General features: G+C 36.0%; 1 protein-coding gene across 1 annotated transcript in view; it reads left to right on the plus strand.

The window, feature by feature from the left end:
* The first annotated feature begins 1,531 nt into the window (after positions 1-1,531).
* The window catches only part of CFAP36 (cilia and flagella associated protein 36), a 37,864-nt gene continuing 19,924 nt past the window's right edge, over positions 1,532-19,471 (plus strand). Inside the window, exons 1-4 of the mRNA XM_012777832.2 lie at positions 1,532-1,879; positions 4,905-4,969; positions 5,580-5,681; positions 19,079-19,193. Of these exons, the coding sequence (XP_012633286.1) occupies positions 1,765-1,879; positions 4,905-4,969; positions 5,580-5,681; positions 19,079-19,193 (397 nt within the window). The 5' untranslated portion in view covers positions 1,532-1,764. The remainder of the gene's footprint in view (positions 1,880-4,904; positions 4,970-5,579; positions 5,682-19,078; positions 19,194-19,471) is intronic.

Genomic DNA, 19,471 nt, shown 5'->3' on the forward strand with positions numbered 1-19,471 from the left:
CATAGTTCAAAACATGTACACAATAAATGTATATAATTTTTAGCTGTCATTTAAAACAAAAAATTCTATTTCCAAAAAGAAATAGCTTTCTGAAGATTAAAAACAAGACAAATGACAAAAATGTCATTGCAATATATGGCAAAAGGTTAAAATTCTTAAAATATTACATTAAAAGCTCTTATCATCAGTTAGGAAAACCTCAAAATATTTCAATACAAAATGGTCAAAGAATATGAAAAAATAACACAGGAAAAAACACAAAGGCTAATCAACACGAAACTGTTTAATTTCAATAAAGGAATGCAAATTAAAATTATGAATCATTTCTAACCTAGCAGATTGGCAAAGATATTTTTTAAAATGATTTAAAAAAATCAGTTCAGTAACTTTCCCTTGAGAATTTATTCAAAGAAAATAATGAGACTAGGGTTCAAAAACATATGTGCAAGTATATATATTACACAACTGTTTATGGGATAAAATTGAAGTGATTTAATCTAGCAATTGAGGATTGGTCAAATAAATCAAGGTAAGTATTCTTTCATTTAGCAATTCTGCTAGAATCTATCCCTTGGAGTAGTAAATAAAATCAACAGTTTTTAAAGACTCAAACATTTATTCCAGCAGTTTGTAGATGCAAAAAATGATTGAATAATTTACAGCACACACTACATGGAGGGAAAAAAAGGAAAAAAATTTGCACATTAATGATCACTGTTATGTATCCAAATAAGATATTACATGTATACATACAAATAAAAATAGACTAAAGTGTAGTTTATAGAATACTATGCAGCTGTACAGAAAGCACAATTTTATATTTTCAAATAAAAAGATAAACATATACTAAGTGAAAAAACTGTATAATTAATGATTCTATTTATGTTTTAAAAAAGTACATACATATAGTTGTATGAAGCTATTTTGGGACTCCAAGGACCTTCAATGACCTTTGAAGACCCCATTCCTCAATGGACCGCAATCTAAAAGTTGAGTTGGAGTTATTTGACATAGACTCGGTTCCGAATTTCAGTGACTATTTAAATGAATATTAACTTTGATTTTGCCCTTGAACAGCCCCTAATTCTAGTTATCCTTATCTATGCATGAGAGATTAAAGACCCGCCGGGACATACAGACTCAAATTGATTTGCAGAGCCAGTCAGTCTTACAGGGCTGCTTTGCTTGGCTTTGTATTTCCAGACAACCCTTTAATTACAAACACTTCTGGGCCAGCGGGTCTGAAAATAAGGGGCTGCGGATGCAGCGGTGAACAGCCTTTGAAGCCCTGTCAGTCAGAGGCCGGGCCACCGCTCCTCCTTACTGAGTCGTTTCCAAGCCTTGCCTCCCACGCACTTCGCCGGAGAGGGAACAGCGAGTTGTCTTATCATGGTTACACTCAAGCCCATGGTTACACTTCAACGCTCAATTCTGGCAACTCCGGGCCAACAGGCGGAGGACTATTTTTTTCATTCGCTACTGTTGTTTATCAGCCAATCAGAAAGGTTCTTCAAACGTCTCCCTCCCCTAAGGTGCGCAGGCTCTGGGAAAACTGGCATCACTTCCGGGCTGCAGTCTGGGCGGCTGCGCATGTTGCCATAGCGACCACTTTACGTTAATTGCTTTGTAGCTTCCATCCAGGTGGTGGGGCGACGGCGGGGGCCGCTCTTCCCCAACTCCCTTGCGCCCTCGGCGGCCGGAAGGCCTTCGCAGACACCGGGGGTCTGGCCTCGGGAGCCGCGTCGCCCGGTGTGGGGTGGCGGGATGGCTGCGGAAGAAGAGGAAGAGGTAGAATGGGTGGTGGAGAGCATCGCGGGGTTCCTGAGAGGCCCCGACTGGTCCATCCCCATTTTGGACTTTGTGGAGCAGAAATGTGAAGGTAAAATCGACAATCTTTTCTCGCCTCTCTCACTCCAGCAGTCGGCAGGAAGATGGTGGGCACAAACCATCTCTCCTCTTCCCTGTCTCCGCCCCTGTCGGCCAGGTTTAGAGCTGGTTACGTTGGAGGAATTGCTTTCCCTCTGCTGGTGTTTTCCTTCGCGGCCTTGAAAATGGGGACCGAGACTCCCCTCTCCCTGGGCCCAAGCTCATGTCCAAAAAACATCAGACTTGAATCCTATGTTCAGTCTTTCATACCATACCGCAGGTTTTTGCCCTGGGTATGTGGACTGCTTGGGCGGGCGTCTTTAATAGCTTTTCCAGTGATTTGGGAGGAGAAGCGTCATTTTACCTCTGAATTCCTTATTATCTCTAGCATTTCGCCTGTGTAGTCAGGTGAGGAAATGCAAAATGATTCACCCCAGACCAACAGTTGACTGCATAGGAGGGCATATGATTACTCCGGCAGGCCCAGAGCTGGTGATCTCGGTGGCCTGTATTCCTCTTGTTGACTGACCTCCCTGATTTCTTGGCTGTACCAAAAATGGTGGTGGTGGTGATCTTCTAACAAAGGAGACGTATAGGTGTGGCATAATATTCCCTGTGAGGGACTGACACCATCGGGTTCTGATCAGTTCACGCTTGGAGTTCTACATTGAGTTCTTGGAGACAAATTGGAGCCCGTTTTGGGGGAAAATGACCTACAAACCATGTCAGATGAACGAGTGCCCAACTGTTATTGTGGTGGTTTAGCCTGGCAAGACTTAGAGGGTTGTAATGTCCATTAGTAATTTAAACGCCTTTCTTATGTTGAGATGTTAGAGAAGATTCAGTTATCCAGTGGTTGGCTTTCCTGTATAACCTTTTAAGACCTCTTTCACCTAGGATTTCATGAGTCTGGTAAAGATGAAATTTAGTTTGACCACTGAATGTTTTCATTACATTCTCATTGCTGTAATCAAAATGCAAATAATAGTTATTAAGTGTTGTAGTTTTTAAGGATGTTCAAAAACAAAATAACATATTTTGTTTTTGACATATAACATATATATAACAAAATATAACATACATATTTGTATTCCTTTTGAGAATTTAAAATGCTATTATGAGACTGATAAGGCATGTGGAATTCTGACCTTTATTTTTATTTTATTTAATTTATTAATTTTTTTGAGACAGAGTCTCGCTTTGTTGCCCAGGCTAGAGTGAGTGCCATGGCATCAGCCTAGCTCACAGCAATCTCAAACTCCTGGGCTCAAGCAGTCCTGCTGCCTCAGCCTCCTGAATAGCTGGGACTACAGGACCACCATGCCCGGCTAATTTTTTCTATATATATTAATTGGCCAATTAATTTCTTTCTATTTATCCTAGAGACGGTCTCGCTCTTGCTCAGGCTGGTTTCGAACTCCTGACCTCGAGCAATCTGCCTGCCTCGGCCTCCCAGAGTGCTAGGATTACAGGTGTGAGCCACCACGCCCGGCCTCTGCTCTCCTTTAGATGAGAGAAGAAATAATGTCACCTTTTGATTCCATTTACCCCACTGAAACTAAATGCTGAAATGGAAAAAATTAAAGCATTGTTCATCTTTTTATGGCCAAATGTCAATAGTGGGTGCATTTCAATAATAACATCTGATTGTGTGATTTTATGGGGAGGCAGTGACTTACAGCCTTATAAACATGTACTGTGGTGATTTGCTTTCAGATTAAACTGAAAATAGCTTAAGTAGCTGCTGTATTGCTTGTATGTACAGTGTTACATAGAGCCCATGCCAGGATAAATATTAATAGAAGTGACATGCCAGTGACACTTGAAATAATTGTTTATACTTCACTGACTTGGGATTGTCATTATGCTCTTCTCTACTTCAGATCATTTAAAGACTAGTTTTGTACAACTTTGTGACATCAGCCTTTCTACAAACATTTATTGTGTCGTTGGATCAGAAGCTGGGGATAGAAAGTTGAATAAAACAAAATCCCGTGCTTGAGAAGTTTATAGTCTAGTGGGGAGGACAGGCAGGTAAACAATAGAATACAGAGTGGCAGGTGCTATAATAATGGTAGGCACATGGTGCTGTATCTTATAAGAGTTCAGAGGAAGGGGTCTAACCAGCCTTGGAGTTGGGAATGGGTAGCAGCAAGTCATGGAGAATGTACCATTTGGCAATATTTTGAAGAATGGTTGGGAGAGAAAGGGGGAAGAGAGTGGAGTAAAGCAGAGGCATGGAGGTTTGAAGTGGTGTGTGTTATGTTTGGAGATGTTTCAAGCAGTTTTGTATTGTTAGGAGTGCAGGTTTTGGTTTTAAGTGTGGTGGGAGATTAGACATGGAATCTAATCATGGAGAGCCTTGTCTGACCTAAGGCTTTTGTGCTTATTCTCTAGGCAATGAATAGTTGTTGAAGAGGTTTAAATAAAAAATTGCAGAAGTTAGTTTTGCATTTTAGAAAGGTCATTCTGGGGGGAATGAAAAAAAAAGTTTATTGTTTGCAGTTCCTGGGTTTATCCTATTTCCCTAATTAGATTGTAGCTTCTTGAGGGAATATGTATCTTTCTTATCTACATTGTTTCACACATAAAGATCATTCAATAAACATTTGCATTGGTTTTACTTATTTTAACTTCATTATTGATCTACCATAGCATAAATGGCCTAATCACTTTTAGTAAAATTTGTATCAGCAAAGTTCCAGTATAGTAAAGTAATCTGGACCCTGATTTAATATTCCATTAAAAGTTTATGAAGAAATTGTTGCCTTATATTACTGATTGAAAAGTGGAAAATTAGTGTTTGTCTTAGATACGAGGTAGTGTTTTTTCTCAAGTAGGAGAAAAAGATTTGTTTACAATTAGTAGTGTATATATATATATTCGTTTATGTATTTTTTAAAGAAAAACTTAAGGAGTTCAAAGTTGAAGAGCTAGATTATAAAAATGATAGTTTTATTTGTAAGGAGTAGATTTTTATATTTTATTAATAAAAGGATTTGTTTTTTATACTGTGCAATATTTTCTTTTAAATTTAGTTTTTGATGATGAAGAAGAAAGCAAATTGACCTATACAGAGATTCATCAGGAATACAAAGAACTAGTGAGTATTTTTTTTCATTGATTTTTAAAGGTAATTAGAATATTACTTGTAGCTTTTCTAAATTTAAAAAATGGATTTTTTTCATTAAAATTCTTTAATTTTACAAAAATCCAATATACCCTAACAATACTGCTAGTTATATCAGCCTCCATGGGTTCTCTGAACATCTTATTCTTATGACTTCTTATCACTTCTACTCAAGAATCTAAGAAATGGTTTTACAAGAACTATTTACAGGTTCTTGCATCTAATCTTTAAATTTTATTCTTATTCTGCTAATGCATTCAGGGACGTGTTATTCATTTAGTCATGGTTGTCTTGTGATTTTTAAAAATGCCTCAAGGTAGCAGAAGAATTGTGTCATGCCGAACTTCATAATCCTGACTTCAGTTATTTCTAGTAAAGGAAATTTCATGTGATTTTCAGCAAAAGCATTACCTTTTTGTTTTTTGGTAAAAGACAATGCCACTGCCATGTAATATAATACTATGTAGATTCATATTTACAAAAGAGTATTTGATTATACTTTTCTGAACTCAATACTTAATATGCAGACTGTCATCTAGAATTTTTCTATGTAATTATACAAGTTAAACTTTCTTTTGTCTAGGTTGAAAAGCTGCTAGAAAATTACCTAAAAGAAATTGGAATTAATGAAGATCAATTTCAAGAAGCATGCACTTCTCCTCTTGCAAAGACCCATACATCACAGGTTTTTCTTTTTGTTATTCTGCTAACATATAGTTTCATCAAAAATGCTCAGAGTTTCATTTAAATTTGAATATTTGATTGTCAAAGTATAATATTTTAGACATTGTGAGAGGTGAAAAGATAATTCATCATAGGTGGGTTCTTTTTTAGAGCAACCTTGACCAATGATAATTTGAGGTATTAATGAACTGATATAATTAAAAAGGAACTTTCTGAACTCAGAACTAAGAACACCGGGTTTATCCAAAGTACTGTTTTATTTATATAGATCTCTGATAATTCTGCAGTCATTTTTTTTTTAAATCTTTTTAATCTTAGTCATTTTCTTTTTTAATCTTAGCAGATCCAGAGTTTATTAGTTGCTGGGCTTCCTTCTCTTGTACTTCTTTTGTCTCAGTAGTACAGAGCTGGGATAAAATAGATATGTATATTTATAACTTAATGTTTATTGAGAACTTGTGGTAGTTGATGTTTTAGGAACTTGACATGTATTAGCTCATTTAATCTTACTCACACCTCTTAAGATATTGATACTATTTAACTTCAGTATGGAAAGGAGGAAACTAAAGCACAGAGATACTAAGCAATTAGTCTGAAGTCCACAGCTAAATAAGTATTAATTGTAAAGCCATTAAATGAACCCAAGCAATCCAACTGAGAGCCCTTGCTCCAAAGTTGAGGATAGGGATATGTTGCTACTACTCAAGTAGTCTTCTTCTCAAAAACTGGCTTTGGCTTCCCATGGTCTACCAAATAAACTGTAATTCCTTAACAAGATACAGTGAAGATTATCTATAGTATAATGTGACCCCAAGTTGTATTTTCAGCCTTAATCTCATGCTGTAATTCTCCAATACATTGTGTAATACCATTATAACAAGCCACTCACTCTTATAAGCATCTAGGCACTTGGCTTTGCTCATACTGTCCCTTAACCTGGAATGTACAGCTCCCTCCCCAACCCACTTCCCCATCCCTTCCCTAACTCAGAGAAATCTTTCTCATCATCAGGGCCTGGCTGAAATGCTACTTGTTATGGCAGCTTTGCCATTTCTTCTAGTTGGACCAGAACCATTCTACCTCACTGCTAGGTATTTTTACATTGATATTTTTGGTATTCCACCTTGAATTACAGTTTCCTGCAAGTAAGTCTGTTTGCCCTACTATATTGTAAGTCCTTTCAGCTATTTTTAGTAACTTTGTATTCCCAGCTAGTTGCACAGAGGTGAAAACTTGGTTCCTAGCAGGTAGTTCTCAATAAATGCTTATTAAATTATCTTGTTATTATGGCCTAGAAGGGATTGCTTTGACTACTGTTTAATCTAGCACTTTCTGGTACAGTTCACTTTTGCACAACTTCTCATTTTATGACCTCTAATTCTAGAAATAGAAAATCTTAATATAACATGACATTAAAAAAATAATATTTAAATGTTATTGGTGTGCCCAATTAATGTAAAAAAGTCAGCTCTTATTAGTTTATAATTCTATAAAGCAAAAGTTGTTTTACAGTTCACCAGTAGTTTTTGTTCTGTATGTACCATAGTTTTAGCCTAAGAAATAACATGCATTATTTTCTTCTTTTTAGTTCCATAGGAAGAATCTGATTGAAAATTATTAACTGGCATTTAAATTGCTTTTTTTTTTTTTTTTATTTTATTTATTTTTTTTTTATTTTTTTATTTATTTTTTTTTTTTGAGACAGAGTCTCGCTTTGTTGTCCAGGCTAGAGTGAGTGCCGTGGCGTCAGCCTAGCTCACAGCAACCTCAAACTCCTGGGCTAGAGTGATCCTTCTGCCTCAGCCTCCCGAGTAGCTGGGACTACAGGCATGCGCCACTATGCCCGGCTAATTTTTTATATATATATCAGTTGGCCAATTAATTTCTTTCTATTTATAGTAGAGACGGGGTCTCACTCTTGCTCAGGCTGGTTTTGAACTCCTGACCTTGAGTAATCCGCCCGCCTCGGCCTCCCAAGAGCTAGGATTACAGGCGTGAGCCACAGCGCCCGGCCTTTAAATTTCTTTTAAAACATTGGTATTTGTTTTTATTTTCCTTTTTCAGGAACACTTTTCTGCTTTTATTAAAATTTGTTAACCTCTTACGCTATTGTGAATGAGTCTGCAGTCGTGAATGAAGATGTAATAATTGTAGACACAATTGTCTTTTGTTTGCATTATCAGAATAACTTTACAAACAATTTAATTCAGAGTTTTAAAATACTATTTTTGGATCAAGATCAGCACATCTTTCTCTTTTATTCTCCTATACACCTTTTGATTGATTTGGAGTTGATTGGTGGTATAATTTTATTATATACAAATTAGAAAGCCTTTTGAAACAGACCTGCATTTGAGTCCTATAGAGCTTTCATTTACTAGCTGTAAAACCTCAGACAAAAGCTGTTTTACAGTTTTACTTTCTTAACCATTCTGATTCTCAGTTTCCACATCCATAAAATAGGGATAGTATCTACTTTGAAAGGTTTATATGAAATTTAAGACATAATGTACATAAAGCATTAAGCATAATGCCTGGTGTATATCAGGTGGTCTATAAATAAATGGAAGCACCTCTTGATTAATGGTAGCTATTTTGGTGGTTGATTAGCAGTGTGCTAATTAGGCCAGGATCATGTATTCAATCCCTCTGTGGACTAATTAGCATTATTCTTTACTGGAGCAAACTTTTAGATACCAAATAGCAACACTGAATCAGCACAAGGCTGTCATCATTACTGGAAAAACAGCTTGAAGCATGTTCTTTACTGCTTTGCAGCAATCAAATCTTTATACATGAAGATTAGATTATGCCAATATGAGGTGCCTAAGAACTCAAGAAACCAATTGTGTGCTCTAGGTAATTTTTGTTTTGTTTTGGTTTGCTTGGTTTGTTTTTGATTTTCTAAACCAACTGCCACCTCCCATTGAGTACTGCTAGAGCAGACTTGCAAAATTTTTTCACCTGTTAGCTTATCATTAGACTTAGACCACTGATCCTGGCATACTCTTTTTGTATTAAAGCCAGTGAGAGAGACAAGGAATGCATCAGATGAAGAGCTCTAGTAAAACAAAACAAAAAACAACACAACTTTTTAACTGTGTTTTTTTGTTACATATGTATGGTTTCTAAAAAAAAATCCATGAATTAGGATATTCTTCTAAACAGTTCATAAAAATATGATAATGTAATAAGTACTGAAATATTTATTATTTCAGCTGTCTTCAGTTGAACTTTGGAATTTTGATTAGTGAAAGAAGCCAGTGTGAAAAGCTGTGGTATTTTCCAATTAAAATAGACAAAAGTGACTTCCTTTGTTGCTTGTAACTTTTTAGTGAGGATAAAGCTTATCATTAATTTCAATGTATGACCAAAGCCAGAGACTTCTAATGGTAAGAAATAAAGGTATTTTTCTTTTTGTTTTTTGCTTGATTTGCTTTGACCTTTATAAGATGGAAATAACACTTTCAGAAACACTTGTTTTATAATAATAGTAATTTGGGAAAATTGTTCTTTTTTCCCAATAATTTGCATTGTTACAAGATTTCATATGTGATGTTACCATTAAATTTCTAAAAATATGCACAGGATAATTAATATTTTGTGTGAGTGCTAGTAAGATTTTAAAAAATTAATAGACTTTATTTTATAGGCCAATTTTAGATTTATAGGAAATTGAGCATATAGTACAGTTTCCCTTATTATTAACATCTTGCATCAGTTGGTACATTTGTTAATTCATAAACCGATATTGATACATTATTACTAACTAAAGTCCATAGTTTACCTTAGGGTTCTCTCTTAGCCTAATAACAGTTCTATGGGTTTTGCCAAATACATGTCATGTATCCACCCATACCATACAAAATAGTTTCATTGTCCTAAAAATTTCTTGTGCTTTACATATTCATCTCTTCTATCCTTGCCTCAGACCCCTGGCAACCACAGGTCTTTTTACTGTCTCCATGATTTTGCCTTCTCCAGAATGTCATAAAATTGGAAATATAGATAGTATATAACCTTTTCAGACTGGCTTCTTTCACTAATACATATGCATTAAGATGGTTCTATTTTTTTGTGCCTTGATAGCTCATTTCTTTTTATTACTGAGTAATACCGTGTTTCCCTGGAAATAAGACCTACCCATAAAATAAGCCCTAGCAGGATTTCTAAGCATTTGTGCAATATAAGCCCTACCCCGAAAATAAGACCTAGTGATGGGCGTGGCTACAAAGCATATCTGCACAACCCATGCATTTTGTCATGGAGGGGTAAAGAAGACAAGCAGCCCTTTTCATCTGCCCCATGAGAGCTCTATTGCTCAACATGAGAGATTGGGGCCAGTGGTTCTAAAGGAAATAGAGTTGCAAGAAATTCAGGATGGAATTCAGGGTTTGGAGAGTTATGATGATGTTCCAGAAGAAGACAACTTAACTATATTTGAATAAATGTAGATTGTTTACTGTACTTAAAAAAAAAAAATAACACATCCCTTGAAAATAAGCCCTAGGGTATCTTCTTGAGGAAAAATAAATATAAGACCCTGTCTTATTTTCGGGGAAACACAGTATTCCGTTTTATGGATGTAGCATAGTTTATCCATTTACCTTTTGAAGGACTTCTTGTTGTTTTTAGTCTTTAGCAATTATGATAAAGCGGCTATAAAATGCAGGCTATTGTGTGGACATAAAGTTTTCAACTTATTTTGGTAAACACCAAGGATTTAGAGGCAACAGACCTGGTGGGGAAAACACCTAGGAGTGGATTTGCTAGATCACATAGTAAGACAGTGTAGTTTTGTAAGAAGTTGCCAAACTGTCTTCTAAAGTGTCCATTTTGCATTCCACCATCAATGATTGGGAGTTCCTGTTTCTCCATATCCTGTCAAAAACTTGGTAATGTTGTTTTTTTTTGGATTTTAGCCATTCTAAAAGTGTAGCCATTCTAAAAGCCATTCTAGGAGTGTAGTGGTACCTCGTTGTTTTCTTTTGCCCATTTTTAAATTGTTTTCTAATTGTTGCTTTAAGAATTCTTTGCATATTTGAAGACAAGTCCTTTATCAGATAAGTGTTTTGCAGATTGCAAAATTTTTCTTCTATGGCTTGTCTTTTCATTCTCTTAACAGTGGTGTCTTTCACAGAGCAGAAGTTTTTCATTTTAATGAAGTCTGATTTATCAATTTTTTTCTTTTATGAATTATGCTTTTGGTGTTGTGTCTAAGAAGTCATTGCCAAATTCAAGGTTATCTAGTTTTTCTCCTATGTTACCTTCTAGAAGTTTTATGGTCTTATTTTTTACATTTAAGTCTAGGCTCTATTTTGAGATAATTTCTGAGAGAGGTATGAAGTCATTATTTATTTTTTAGCATGTGGATGTCTGGTTGTTCCAGTACCATTTGCTGAAAAGACTGTTATTTCTCCATTGAATTGCCTTTATTCCTTTATCAAAGATCCATTGACTATGTTTGTATGCGTTTATTTTTGGGTTCTATTCTGTTCCATTGATCTATTTGTCTACTGTGTAACCAATACCATAATGTCCTGATTATTGTATTAGTAACTTTAAGGTAAGTTTTTTTTTTGAGGCAGAGTCTCACTTTGTTGCCCAGGCTATAGTGAGTGCCATGGCGTCAGCCTAGCTCACAGCAACCTCAAACTCCTGGGCTCAAGCCATCCTGCTGCCTCAGCCTCCCAAGTAGCTGGGACTACAGGCATGCACCACTGTGCCCGGCTAATTTTTTCTATATATATTAGTTGGCCAATTAATTTCTTTCTATTTATAGTAGAGACGGGGTCTCGCTCTTGCTCAGGCTGGTTTCGAACCTCTGACCTCGAGCAATCGGCCCGCCTCGGCCTCCCAGAGTGCTAGGATTACAGGCGTGAGCCACCGCACCCGGCCTACTTTAAGGTAAGTTTTGAAGTCAGGTAGTGTCAGTCCCCTAACTTTGTTTTTCTTCAATATTGTGTGACTACTCTGAGTCTTTTGCCTTTCCAAGTAAATCATAGAATCATTTAATCAGTATCCACAAAATAACTTGCTGGGGTTTTGACTGGGTTTATATGAATCTGTGGATCAAGTTGGGAAGAACTGACATGTTAACAATATTGAGTCTTCCTATTTATGAACATAGAATAACTTTCCATTTATTTAGATCACCTTTGGTTATTTTCGTTAGCACCTTAGTTTTTCTCATATAACTCTTTTGCATATTTTGTTAGATTTTTTTCTCTCTCTTTTTTTTTTTTTTTTGAGATAGGTGTCTTGCTCTGTGCCAGGGAGAGAGTGCAATGATGATATCATAGCTCACTACAACCTCAAACTCCTGGGCTTAAGCTAGCCTTCTCCCTTCAGCCTCTCAAGTAGCTGAGACTGCAGGTGCCTACCACTACGCCTAGCTAATTTTTGTATTAATACTTTTTTGTAGAGGTGGTAGGGGGTGTGGGGTGTGTGTGGGTGCAAAGTGCTAGGATTATAGCTTTAAGCCATGAAGCCTGGCCTAGATTTATTTCTAAGTCCTTTTTTTTGTGGTATTAATATGAATGGTATTGTTTTTAATTTTAAATTCTAATTGTTTATTGCTGGTATATAGGAAAGCAATTGACTTTTATGTAGTAACTTTGTATCCTGCATCTTTGCTATAACTGCTTATTAGTTCTAGAAGTTTCTTTTTTTTTTTTTTATCATTGAGACAGGGTCTTGTTCTGTCCCCCAGGCTGGAGTGCAGTGGCATGATCATAGCTTATTGTAGGCTCAAACTCCTGGGCATAAGCGATCCTCCTGCCTTATCTCCTGAATAGCTGGGACTATAGGCATGTACCACCATACCTAGCAAATTTTAAAATTTTTTGTAGAGACAGAGTCTTGCTGTGTTGTCAAGGCTGGTCTTGAACTCTTGGCCTCAAGGGACTCTCCCACCTTGGCCTCCCAAAGTGCTGGGATTATAGGTGTGAGCCATGCTTTGCCCAGAAGTTTTTAAAAAATTGATTAAAAAATTTTTTTTCTATAGATAGTCATGTCATCTGTGAACAAAAATAGTTTTATTTCTTCCTTTTCAATGCGTATGCTTTTATTTCCTCTTCCTGTCTCACTTTTATTAGCTAGGGCTTTCAGTATGAAGTTGAATGTGAGAGTGGACATCCTTGCCTTATTCCTGATCTTACTGGGAAAGCAGCTAGCTTCTTACCATTAAGTATGATGTTAGCTGTAGGGATTTTTTTAAAATAGATGTTTTTTTTATCAGGTTGAGGAAATTCCTCTCTATTCCTACTTTGCTGAGAGTTTTGTGTTGTTCTTGTTTATTATCATGAATTGGTGTTGGATTTTGTCAAATGCTTTCTCTGCATCTATTGATATAATCGTGAGATACTCATCTAGTCTGTTGATGTCTGTTATATTGATTGATTTTCAAATGTAGAACCAGCTTATATACCTGGAATAAATCCCACTTGGTTATGGTATATAATTCTTTTTTGTACAATATTGAATTTAGTTTGCTAATATTTTGTTTAGGATTTTTGCAACTCTGCTCATGAGAGATGTTGATTTATAGTTTTCCTTTCTTGTAATGTCTTTGTCTGGTTTTTGTATTAGGGTAATGATGGCCTCATAGAATCAGTTACAGAGTATTCCCTCTGCGTCTATTTTCTGGAAGAGATGGGTAGAGAATTGGTATAATTTTTCCCTTAAATTTTTGGTAGAGTTTACCATTGAACCCATCTAGGTCTGATGCTTTCTGTTTTGGAAAGTTATTAATTATTGATTCTACTTCTTTAATAGGTATAGTCCTATTCAGATTATCTATTTCTCCTTGTATGAGTTTTGGCAGGTTGTGTCTTTCAAGGAATTGGTCCATTTCATATAAGTTAATCAAATTTGTGGGCATAGAGTTGTTCATAGTATTTCTTTATTTTCCTTTTACTGTTCACAGTATCAGTAGTGTAGCCTCTTTTTCAATTCTGATATTAGTAATGTGTGGTTTTGCTCTTTTTTCTCAGTTAACCTACTTAGAGGTTTATGATTTTATTTATCTTTTCAAAGAATCATCTTTCGTTTTCGTTGATTTTCTCTATTTTTTTTTTTTTTTTTTTTGAGACACAATCTCACTTTGTTACCCAGGCTAGAGTAAGTGCCGTGGCGTCAGCCTAGCTCACAGCAACCTCAAACTCCTGGGTTCAACCTAGCTCACAGCAACCTCAAACTCCTGGGTTCAAGCGATCCTACTGCCTCAGCCTCCCTAGTAACTGGGACTACAGGCATGCGCCACCATGCCCGGCTAATTTTTTCTATGTATATTAGTTGGCCAATTAATTTCTTTCTATTTTTACAGTAGAGACGGGATCTCGCTCTTGCTCAGGCTGGTTTCGAACTCCTGACCTCTAGCAACCCGCCCGCCTCGGCCTCCCAGAGTGCTAGGATTACAGGCGTGAGCCACCACGCCCAGCCTAATTTTAATTTTTTTACTTTTTGAAGTTTTTGTTAAAAACTAAGACACAAACACACACATTAGCCTACATAGGGTCAGGATCATCAATATCACTGTCTTCCACCTCTACATCTTGTCCCACTGGAACAGTGGGCAATTTCTCCTATGATAACAGCGCTTTCTTATAGAATACCTCCTGAAGGACCTGCTTGAGACTGTTTCACAGTTAACTTATTTTTTTAATAGGTAGGAGTACACTCTAAAATAACTATTAAAAACTATAATATAGTAAATATATAAACCAGTAACAGTCATTTATCATCATTTTTAAGTATTATATGCTGTACATAATTGTATGTGCTATACTTTTATATGACTGGCAGTACAGTAGATTTATTTACACCAGCATCACCACAAACATGTGAGTGATGTATTACTCTATGATGTTACCATGGCTGTGATATCACTAGGTGATAGGAATTTTTCAGCTCCATTGTAATCTTAAGGGACCACTGTCATGGTGCATCACTGACCAAAATGCTATAAATGTCTCTCTCAGCACTGCTTTTGCTGCTCCCCCACAAATTTTCATAAGTTATATTTTCATTTAATTAGAAATATTTTAAAAATTTCTCTTGAGACTTCTTTAAACCCATTTGTTTTTAAGAGTGTTTTTGTTTAATGTCCAAGTATTTTGTTTTTTCCAGATATCTTTTGTTAGTGATTTCTAGTTTTTTTTTTTGAGACACAGTGTCACTTTGTTGCGTAGGCTAGAGTGAGTGCCATGGTGTCAGCCTAGCTCACAGCAACCTCAAACTCCTGGGCTCAGCAGTCCTGCTGCCTCAGCTTCCCGAGTAGCTGGGACTACAGGCATGCGCCACCATGCCTGGCTAATTTTTTCTGTATATATTAGTTGGCCAATTAATTTCTTTTTATTTATAGTAGAAACGGGGTCTTGCTCTTGCTCAGGTTGGTTTCGAACTCCTGAACTCAAATGATCTGCCCGCCTTGGCCTGCCAGAGAGCTAGGATTACAGGCATGAGCCACCGCACCCAGCCCGGCCAGTGATTTCTAGTTTAATTACATACTGGTCTGAGAGCAGATATTGTATGATTTCAGTTCTTTTCAATTTGTTAAAGGTGTGTTTCATGATGAAGAATGTAGTCTGTCTTCGTGAATGTTCTATGTGAGCTTGAGAAGAGTGTGTGTTCTATTGTATGAAGCACTGTATAAATGTCAATTAGATCCAATTGACTGAACGTGCTGTTCAGTTCACCTCTGTTCTTACTGATTTTCTACCTGCTAAATCTGTCCGTTACTGATAGAGGCTGTTAAAATCATGGATTCGTCTGTTTCTCCATGTAGTTCTATTTTTGCCTCACACATTTTGATGTGTTATTGTTAAGTACATACACATATGTCGTCTTGGAAAATGACTCCTTTATCATTATTGCTATACCCCTCTTTATTCCTGATAATTTTTCTTGTTCCGAGGTCTGCATTGTCTGAAATTAATATAGCTATTCTAGCTTTCTTTTTTAAAAACAACTTTGTTAAGATATAATTTGCATACCATAAATTCACCCTTTTAAATAATTTTTGACTGTGGTAAAATACATAAAATGAAATTTATCATCTTAACCATTTTTAAGTGTGTAGTCTAGTAGTCTTATGTATATTTATGCTGTTGTGTAACTAATCTTTAGAACTCTTTTCATTTTGCAAAACTGTGAAGTAGGTTCACTGTGCACTGGTTTCCAACTTGTCAGAGCCCTATGAGACCGAACACACTCATATGCAGCAAGTTACATGAAGCAGATTTATTTATTACTAACAGGCAGCAAGAGACGACAGAAGACTTTGACTCATTGTGAGCCAGTCCCTCAAGGCTCAGAAAGCTACCTGGGGTGGATGGAGTCTCATTTACATGTCCCCCACTTGCACTGTAGATGAGGGACCATGAAAGATAGCTGTCCTAGGTTATATATCTTGGAGTCTCAGGACTCACTGAGCTGATGTGTTGAAGGACATCCTGTTATGGGGCAGGGCACTGGAACAAAGCCCAAGCTGTTCCATCCATCTCCCCACTTATCTCAGGATGTTGCATTCCTAGCACATTCTACAGTTATTCTGGAGAACTGCAAGCAAGAAAGAGCATAGAACTGGGTCAGTCCAAGCCACTTAGAGAACTGTCCTACAAAACTGGTACTCTATACCCATTAAACATTATCTCTCCCCCCTCCCCACAATTCCTGGCTACCTCTATGAATTTGAACTACTCTAGGTACTGCATATAAATGGAAGCATACAGCATTTGTCTTCTTGTGACTGGAATTTTTTATTTAGCATAATGTCCCCAAGGTTCATCTGTGTTGTATCATGTGTCAGAATTTCTTTTTTTTTTAAAGGTTGAATAATATTCCATTGTATGTGTATACCATATTTTGTTTATCCATTCATCCACTGGTGAACACTTGGTTGCTTCCAGTTTTTGGCTATTGCGAATAATGCTACTATGAACATGGTTGTACATATACCACTTTGAGACCCTGCTTTCAGTCCTTTTGAGTATATATCCAGAAGTGGAATTGCTGGATCATATGGTAATTTTATTTTAAATTTTCTGATGAACTGCCAGACTGTTCTCTTTGGCATCTGGACCGCTTTACATTCCCACCAACAGTGTACAAGGGTTCCATTTTCTCCACAGCCTTGCCAACACTTGTTATTTTTCTGTTCTTTGAGCAATGGTGGGGTGTGAGGTGGTATCTCATTGTGGGTTTCGATTTACATTTCCCTAATGATTAGAGCATCTTTTCATGTGCTCATTGTCCATTTGTATATTTTCTTCACAGAAAGATCTATTTAAGTCCTTTGCCCATTTTTAAATTAGATTGTTTCCTTTTTTCTTGAGTTGTAAGAATTCTTTGTCTATTCTGGATATCTGTCCCTTATCAGATACATGATTTGAAAATATTTTCTTCCATTTTGTGAGCCGCCTTTTCATTGTGCTGATAGTCTTTTGATGCATAAAAGTTATTAGGGTTTTTTTTTTATTCATTTGTTTTTTACCCCAGAAATCCTAGAGACACAAAAAAGTTTTTAATTTTAGTGAAGTCTAAGTTATCTGTTTTTCTCAGGATTTTTTCCCCCTCAGGATTTTTGATTATTACTATTCTGAGAAGACTGTGAAAAAGGGAATCAGATTCCATTTAAATGTCCATCTATGCTACTTGATTAGTGTGTCACTAAGAGAACCCTTAATCTACTGTCATCTATGATCTTAAAGGATACTGAAGAATGATGTTAATTAGTCTGAGTAATAGGAACCCAACCGATGTATGGTCCTTTTATAATAGACACTAATATTTACTATCTACTGGATACAGTACACTGTTCAAGACTATTGTCTAGCAAATGTACTTGCTAAGACCTGCGTCCTCAGAAATAGCCAATGTGCAAATTTTCTCAAGAGAGCAGCACAAATGCATGGAATCACCTGTACCTTTCAAAATTATGACATTATTAACTCTAAGCAAAGATGATTATATAGGAAACTTAGGCTAAATATAAACCTATTTGAGTGTCCTTTTAATGCCATCAAAGTCATATTCTCAAAGCCTGAATGTTCATATTTTTAAAATGTGCTTTTCTCAAATGTATATAATATCACCTTTGCTTTACCTCATTGTCTTCTTTCAAAGTAGTTTGACTTTTCAATTTGCAGGATAAATAAGATTGTTGTTGTTTTTTATCAATAGTTTTTTTTTTTTCACTAACTCTTGTATTTAGTTCTTCTAACTGCCCTTATTGGAAGCTCTTAGGAGAAGGGGTAGTTTATTTCCTTGGACCAAAAGAACTCAATTGCTGTAAGGTTGTTAGGTTCAGTGCAACATTTTGATATTTAACGTGATCAAAAGGAGCAGAAGAATTTCTTTTGTAGGTCTGTTCCTGTTTACAAAGTGTTTTTCCATCTTATTTAATCTCAGCACTGAGATAAAAAGTTGTTACTGTATTTCTTTCATTCTAAGATGCAAATTTTGCATAACATAATGTACCTGAAATAATGTAATTTATAATTGATGGTGTTATAGTTTAATTTGGTAGAGATTTTTTCTTAGTGGCACATAAAATAATGGTTTATTTACTAATCTATGGAGTCTTAGATTCAATGAAATATTGTATAAATATTATTATTATACTGATTTTACAAATGAAGAAACTGAAGTCTGAGCACCAAATGATATATCCAGAGTCACAGAACTGGTGTATGGTCAAACTGGAAGCTGGCTTTTGATATCAAGGACTTGTTTTCTCCCCTAATGTACCAATGGTTCTCAAACTTTAATGTTATGAGAATTACCTGGGAAGATGCATTAGCACCCATCCAGAGATTTAGGTTCATTATGTTTGAGGCAGGGCTCAGGAATAGGTGTTTTAACAATCCTCCTTCCTGCATTTATTAAGAGGGGTCAAGGACCACACTTTTTTAAAAATTTTTTTTTTATTCTATTTTCGCTATTAACATTGTGGCCCCAAGGGAAAAACATTTTTTTTTCTAGTGTGGCATTCAACGTGTTAAACAGTACATTTCAAGTGACAGAATGTAAACCAAATAGATAGTATTATTTTGGCTAAAAAAAAAAAATCCATATAGTGAAGTGATAACTTTAAAAAAGTATGCCAGATTCCTGTGTTGTTTTTTAGAGTCACTCAGCACTGGTCTATTTGAAAGATGCATCACTGACAACCTTAGCTTCTGCAGGCATGGGTTTTGGAGAGTCAACCTCTTGAGAACCCTATTTTAAAGGCTTCCAAAATAAAATTTTAAAAGTGTCCCTTTGAATCATCTAATTATAAATAATAATGCAACATTCTTGAATTAATGCACTGTCTTGCAGTGGAAATGATTTGAATATGTGGGAAATAGCTTTAAAACTTGAATCTTCATTTAACCTCCAGACTTCTTTCCACAGGCCATCCTGCAACCTGTGTTGGCAGCAGAAGATTTTACTATCTTTAAAGCAATGATGGTCCAGAAAAACATTGAAATGCAGCTGCAAGCCATTCGAATAATTCAAGAGAGAAATGGTAAAATGTTGAAGTTGGATATCTTAAGTGCTAAATGCATTTTTTGTATAGTTTTGACTATTCTGATTGTAATATAGTTTTAAATGTAGCTGCCTTGTATACCTTTATTTCAAGTTCAAAAGTCTTTGGCTGACTTAAGAGATTTAAGAGTGTAAACCTCCTGATCTGTGTGTATTTGACATCTTAAAGAAAGCAGATCAGAATTTGATTTAATGATGTTTCAGATTTCAGAGAGCTCGATTTTCTGCCCAGCCATCATGATTATAAATTCAGTATTT

The sequence above is a fragment of the Microcebus murinus genome, chromosome 3, assembly GCF_040939455.1.
Source record: "Microcebus murinus isolate Inina chromosome 3, M.murinus_Inina_mat1.0, whole genome shotgun sequence".
Lineage (NCBI taxonomy): Eukaryota > Metazoa > Chordata > Mammalia > Primates > Cheirogaleidae > Microcebus > Microcebus murinus.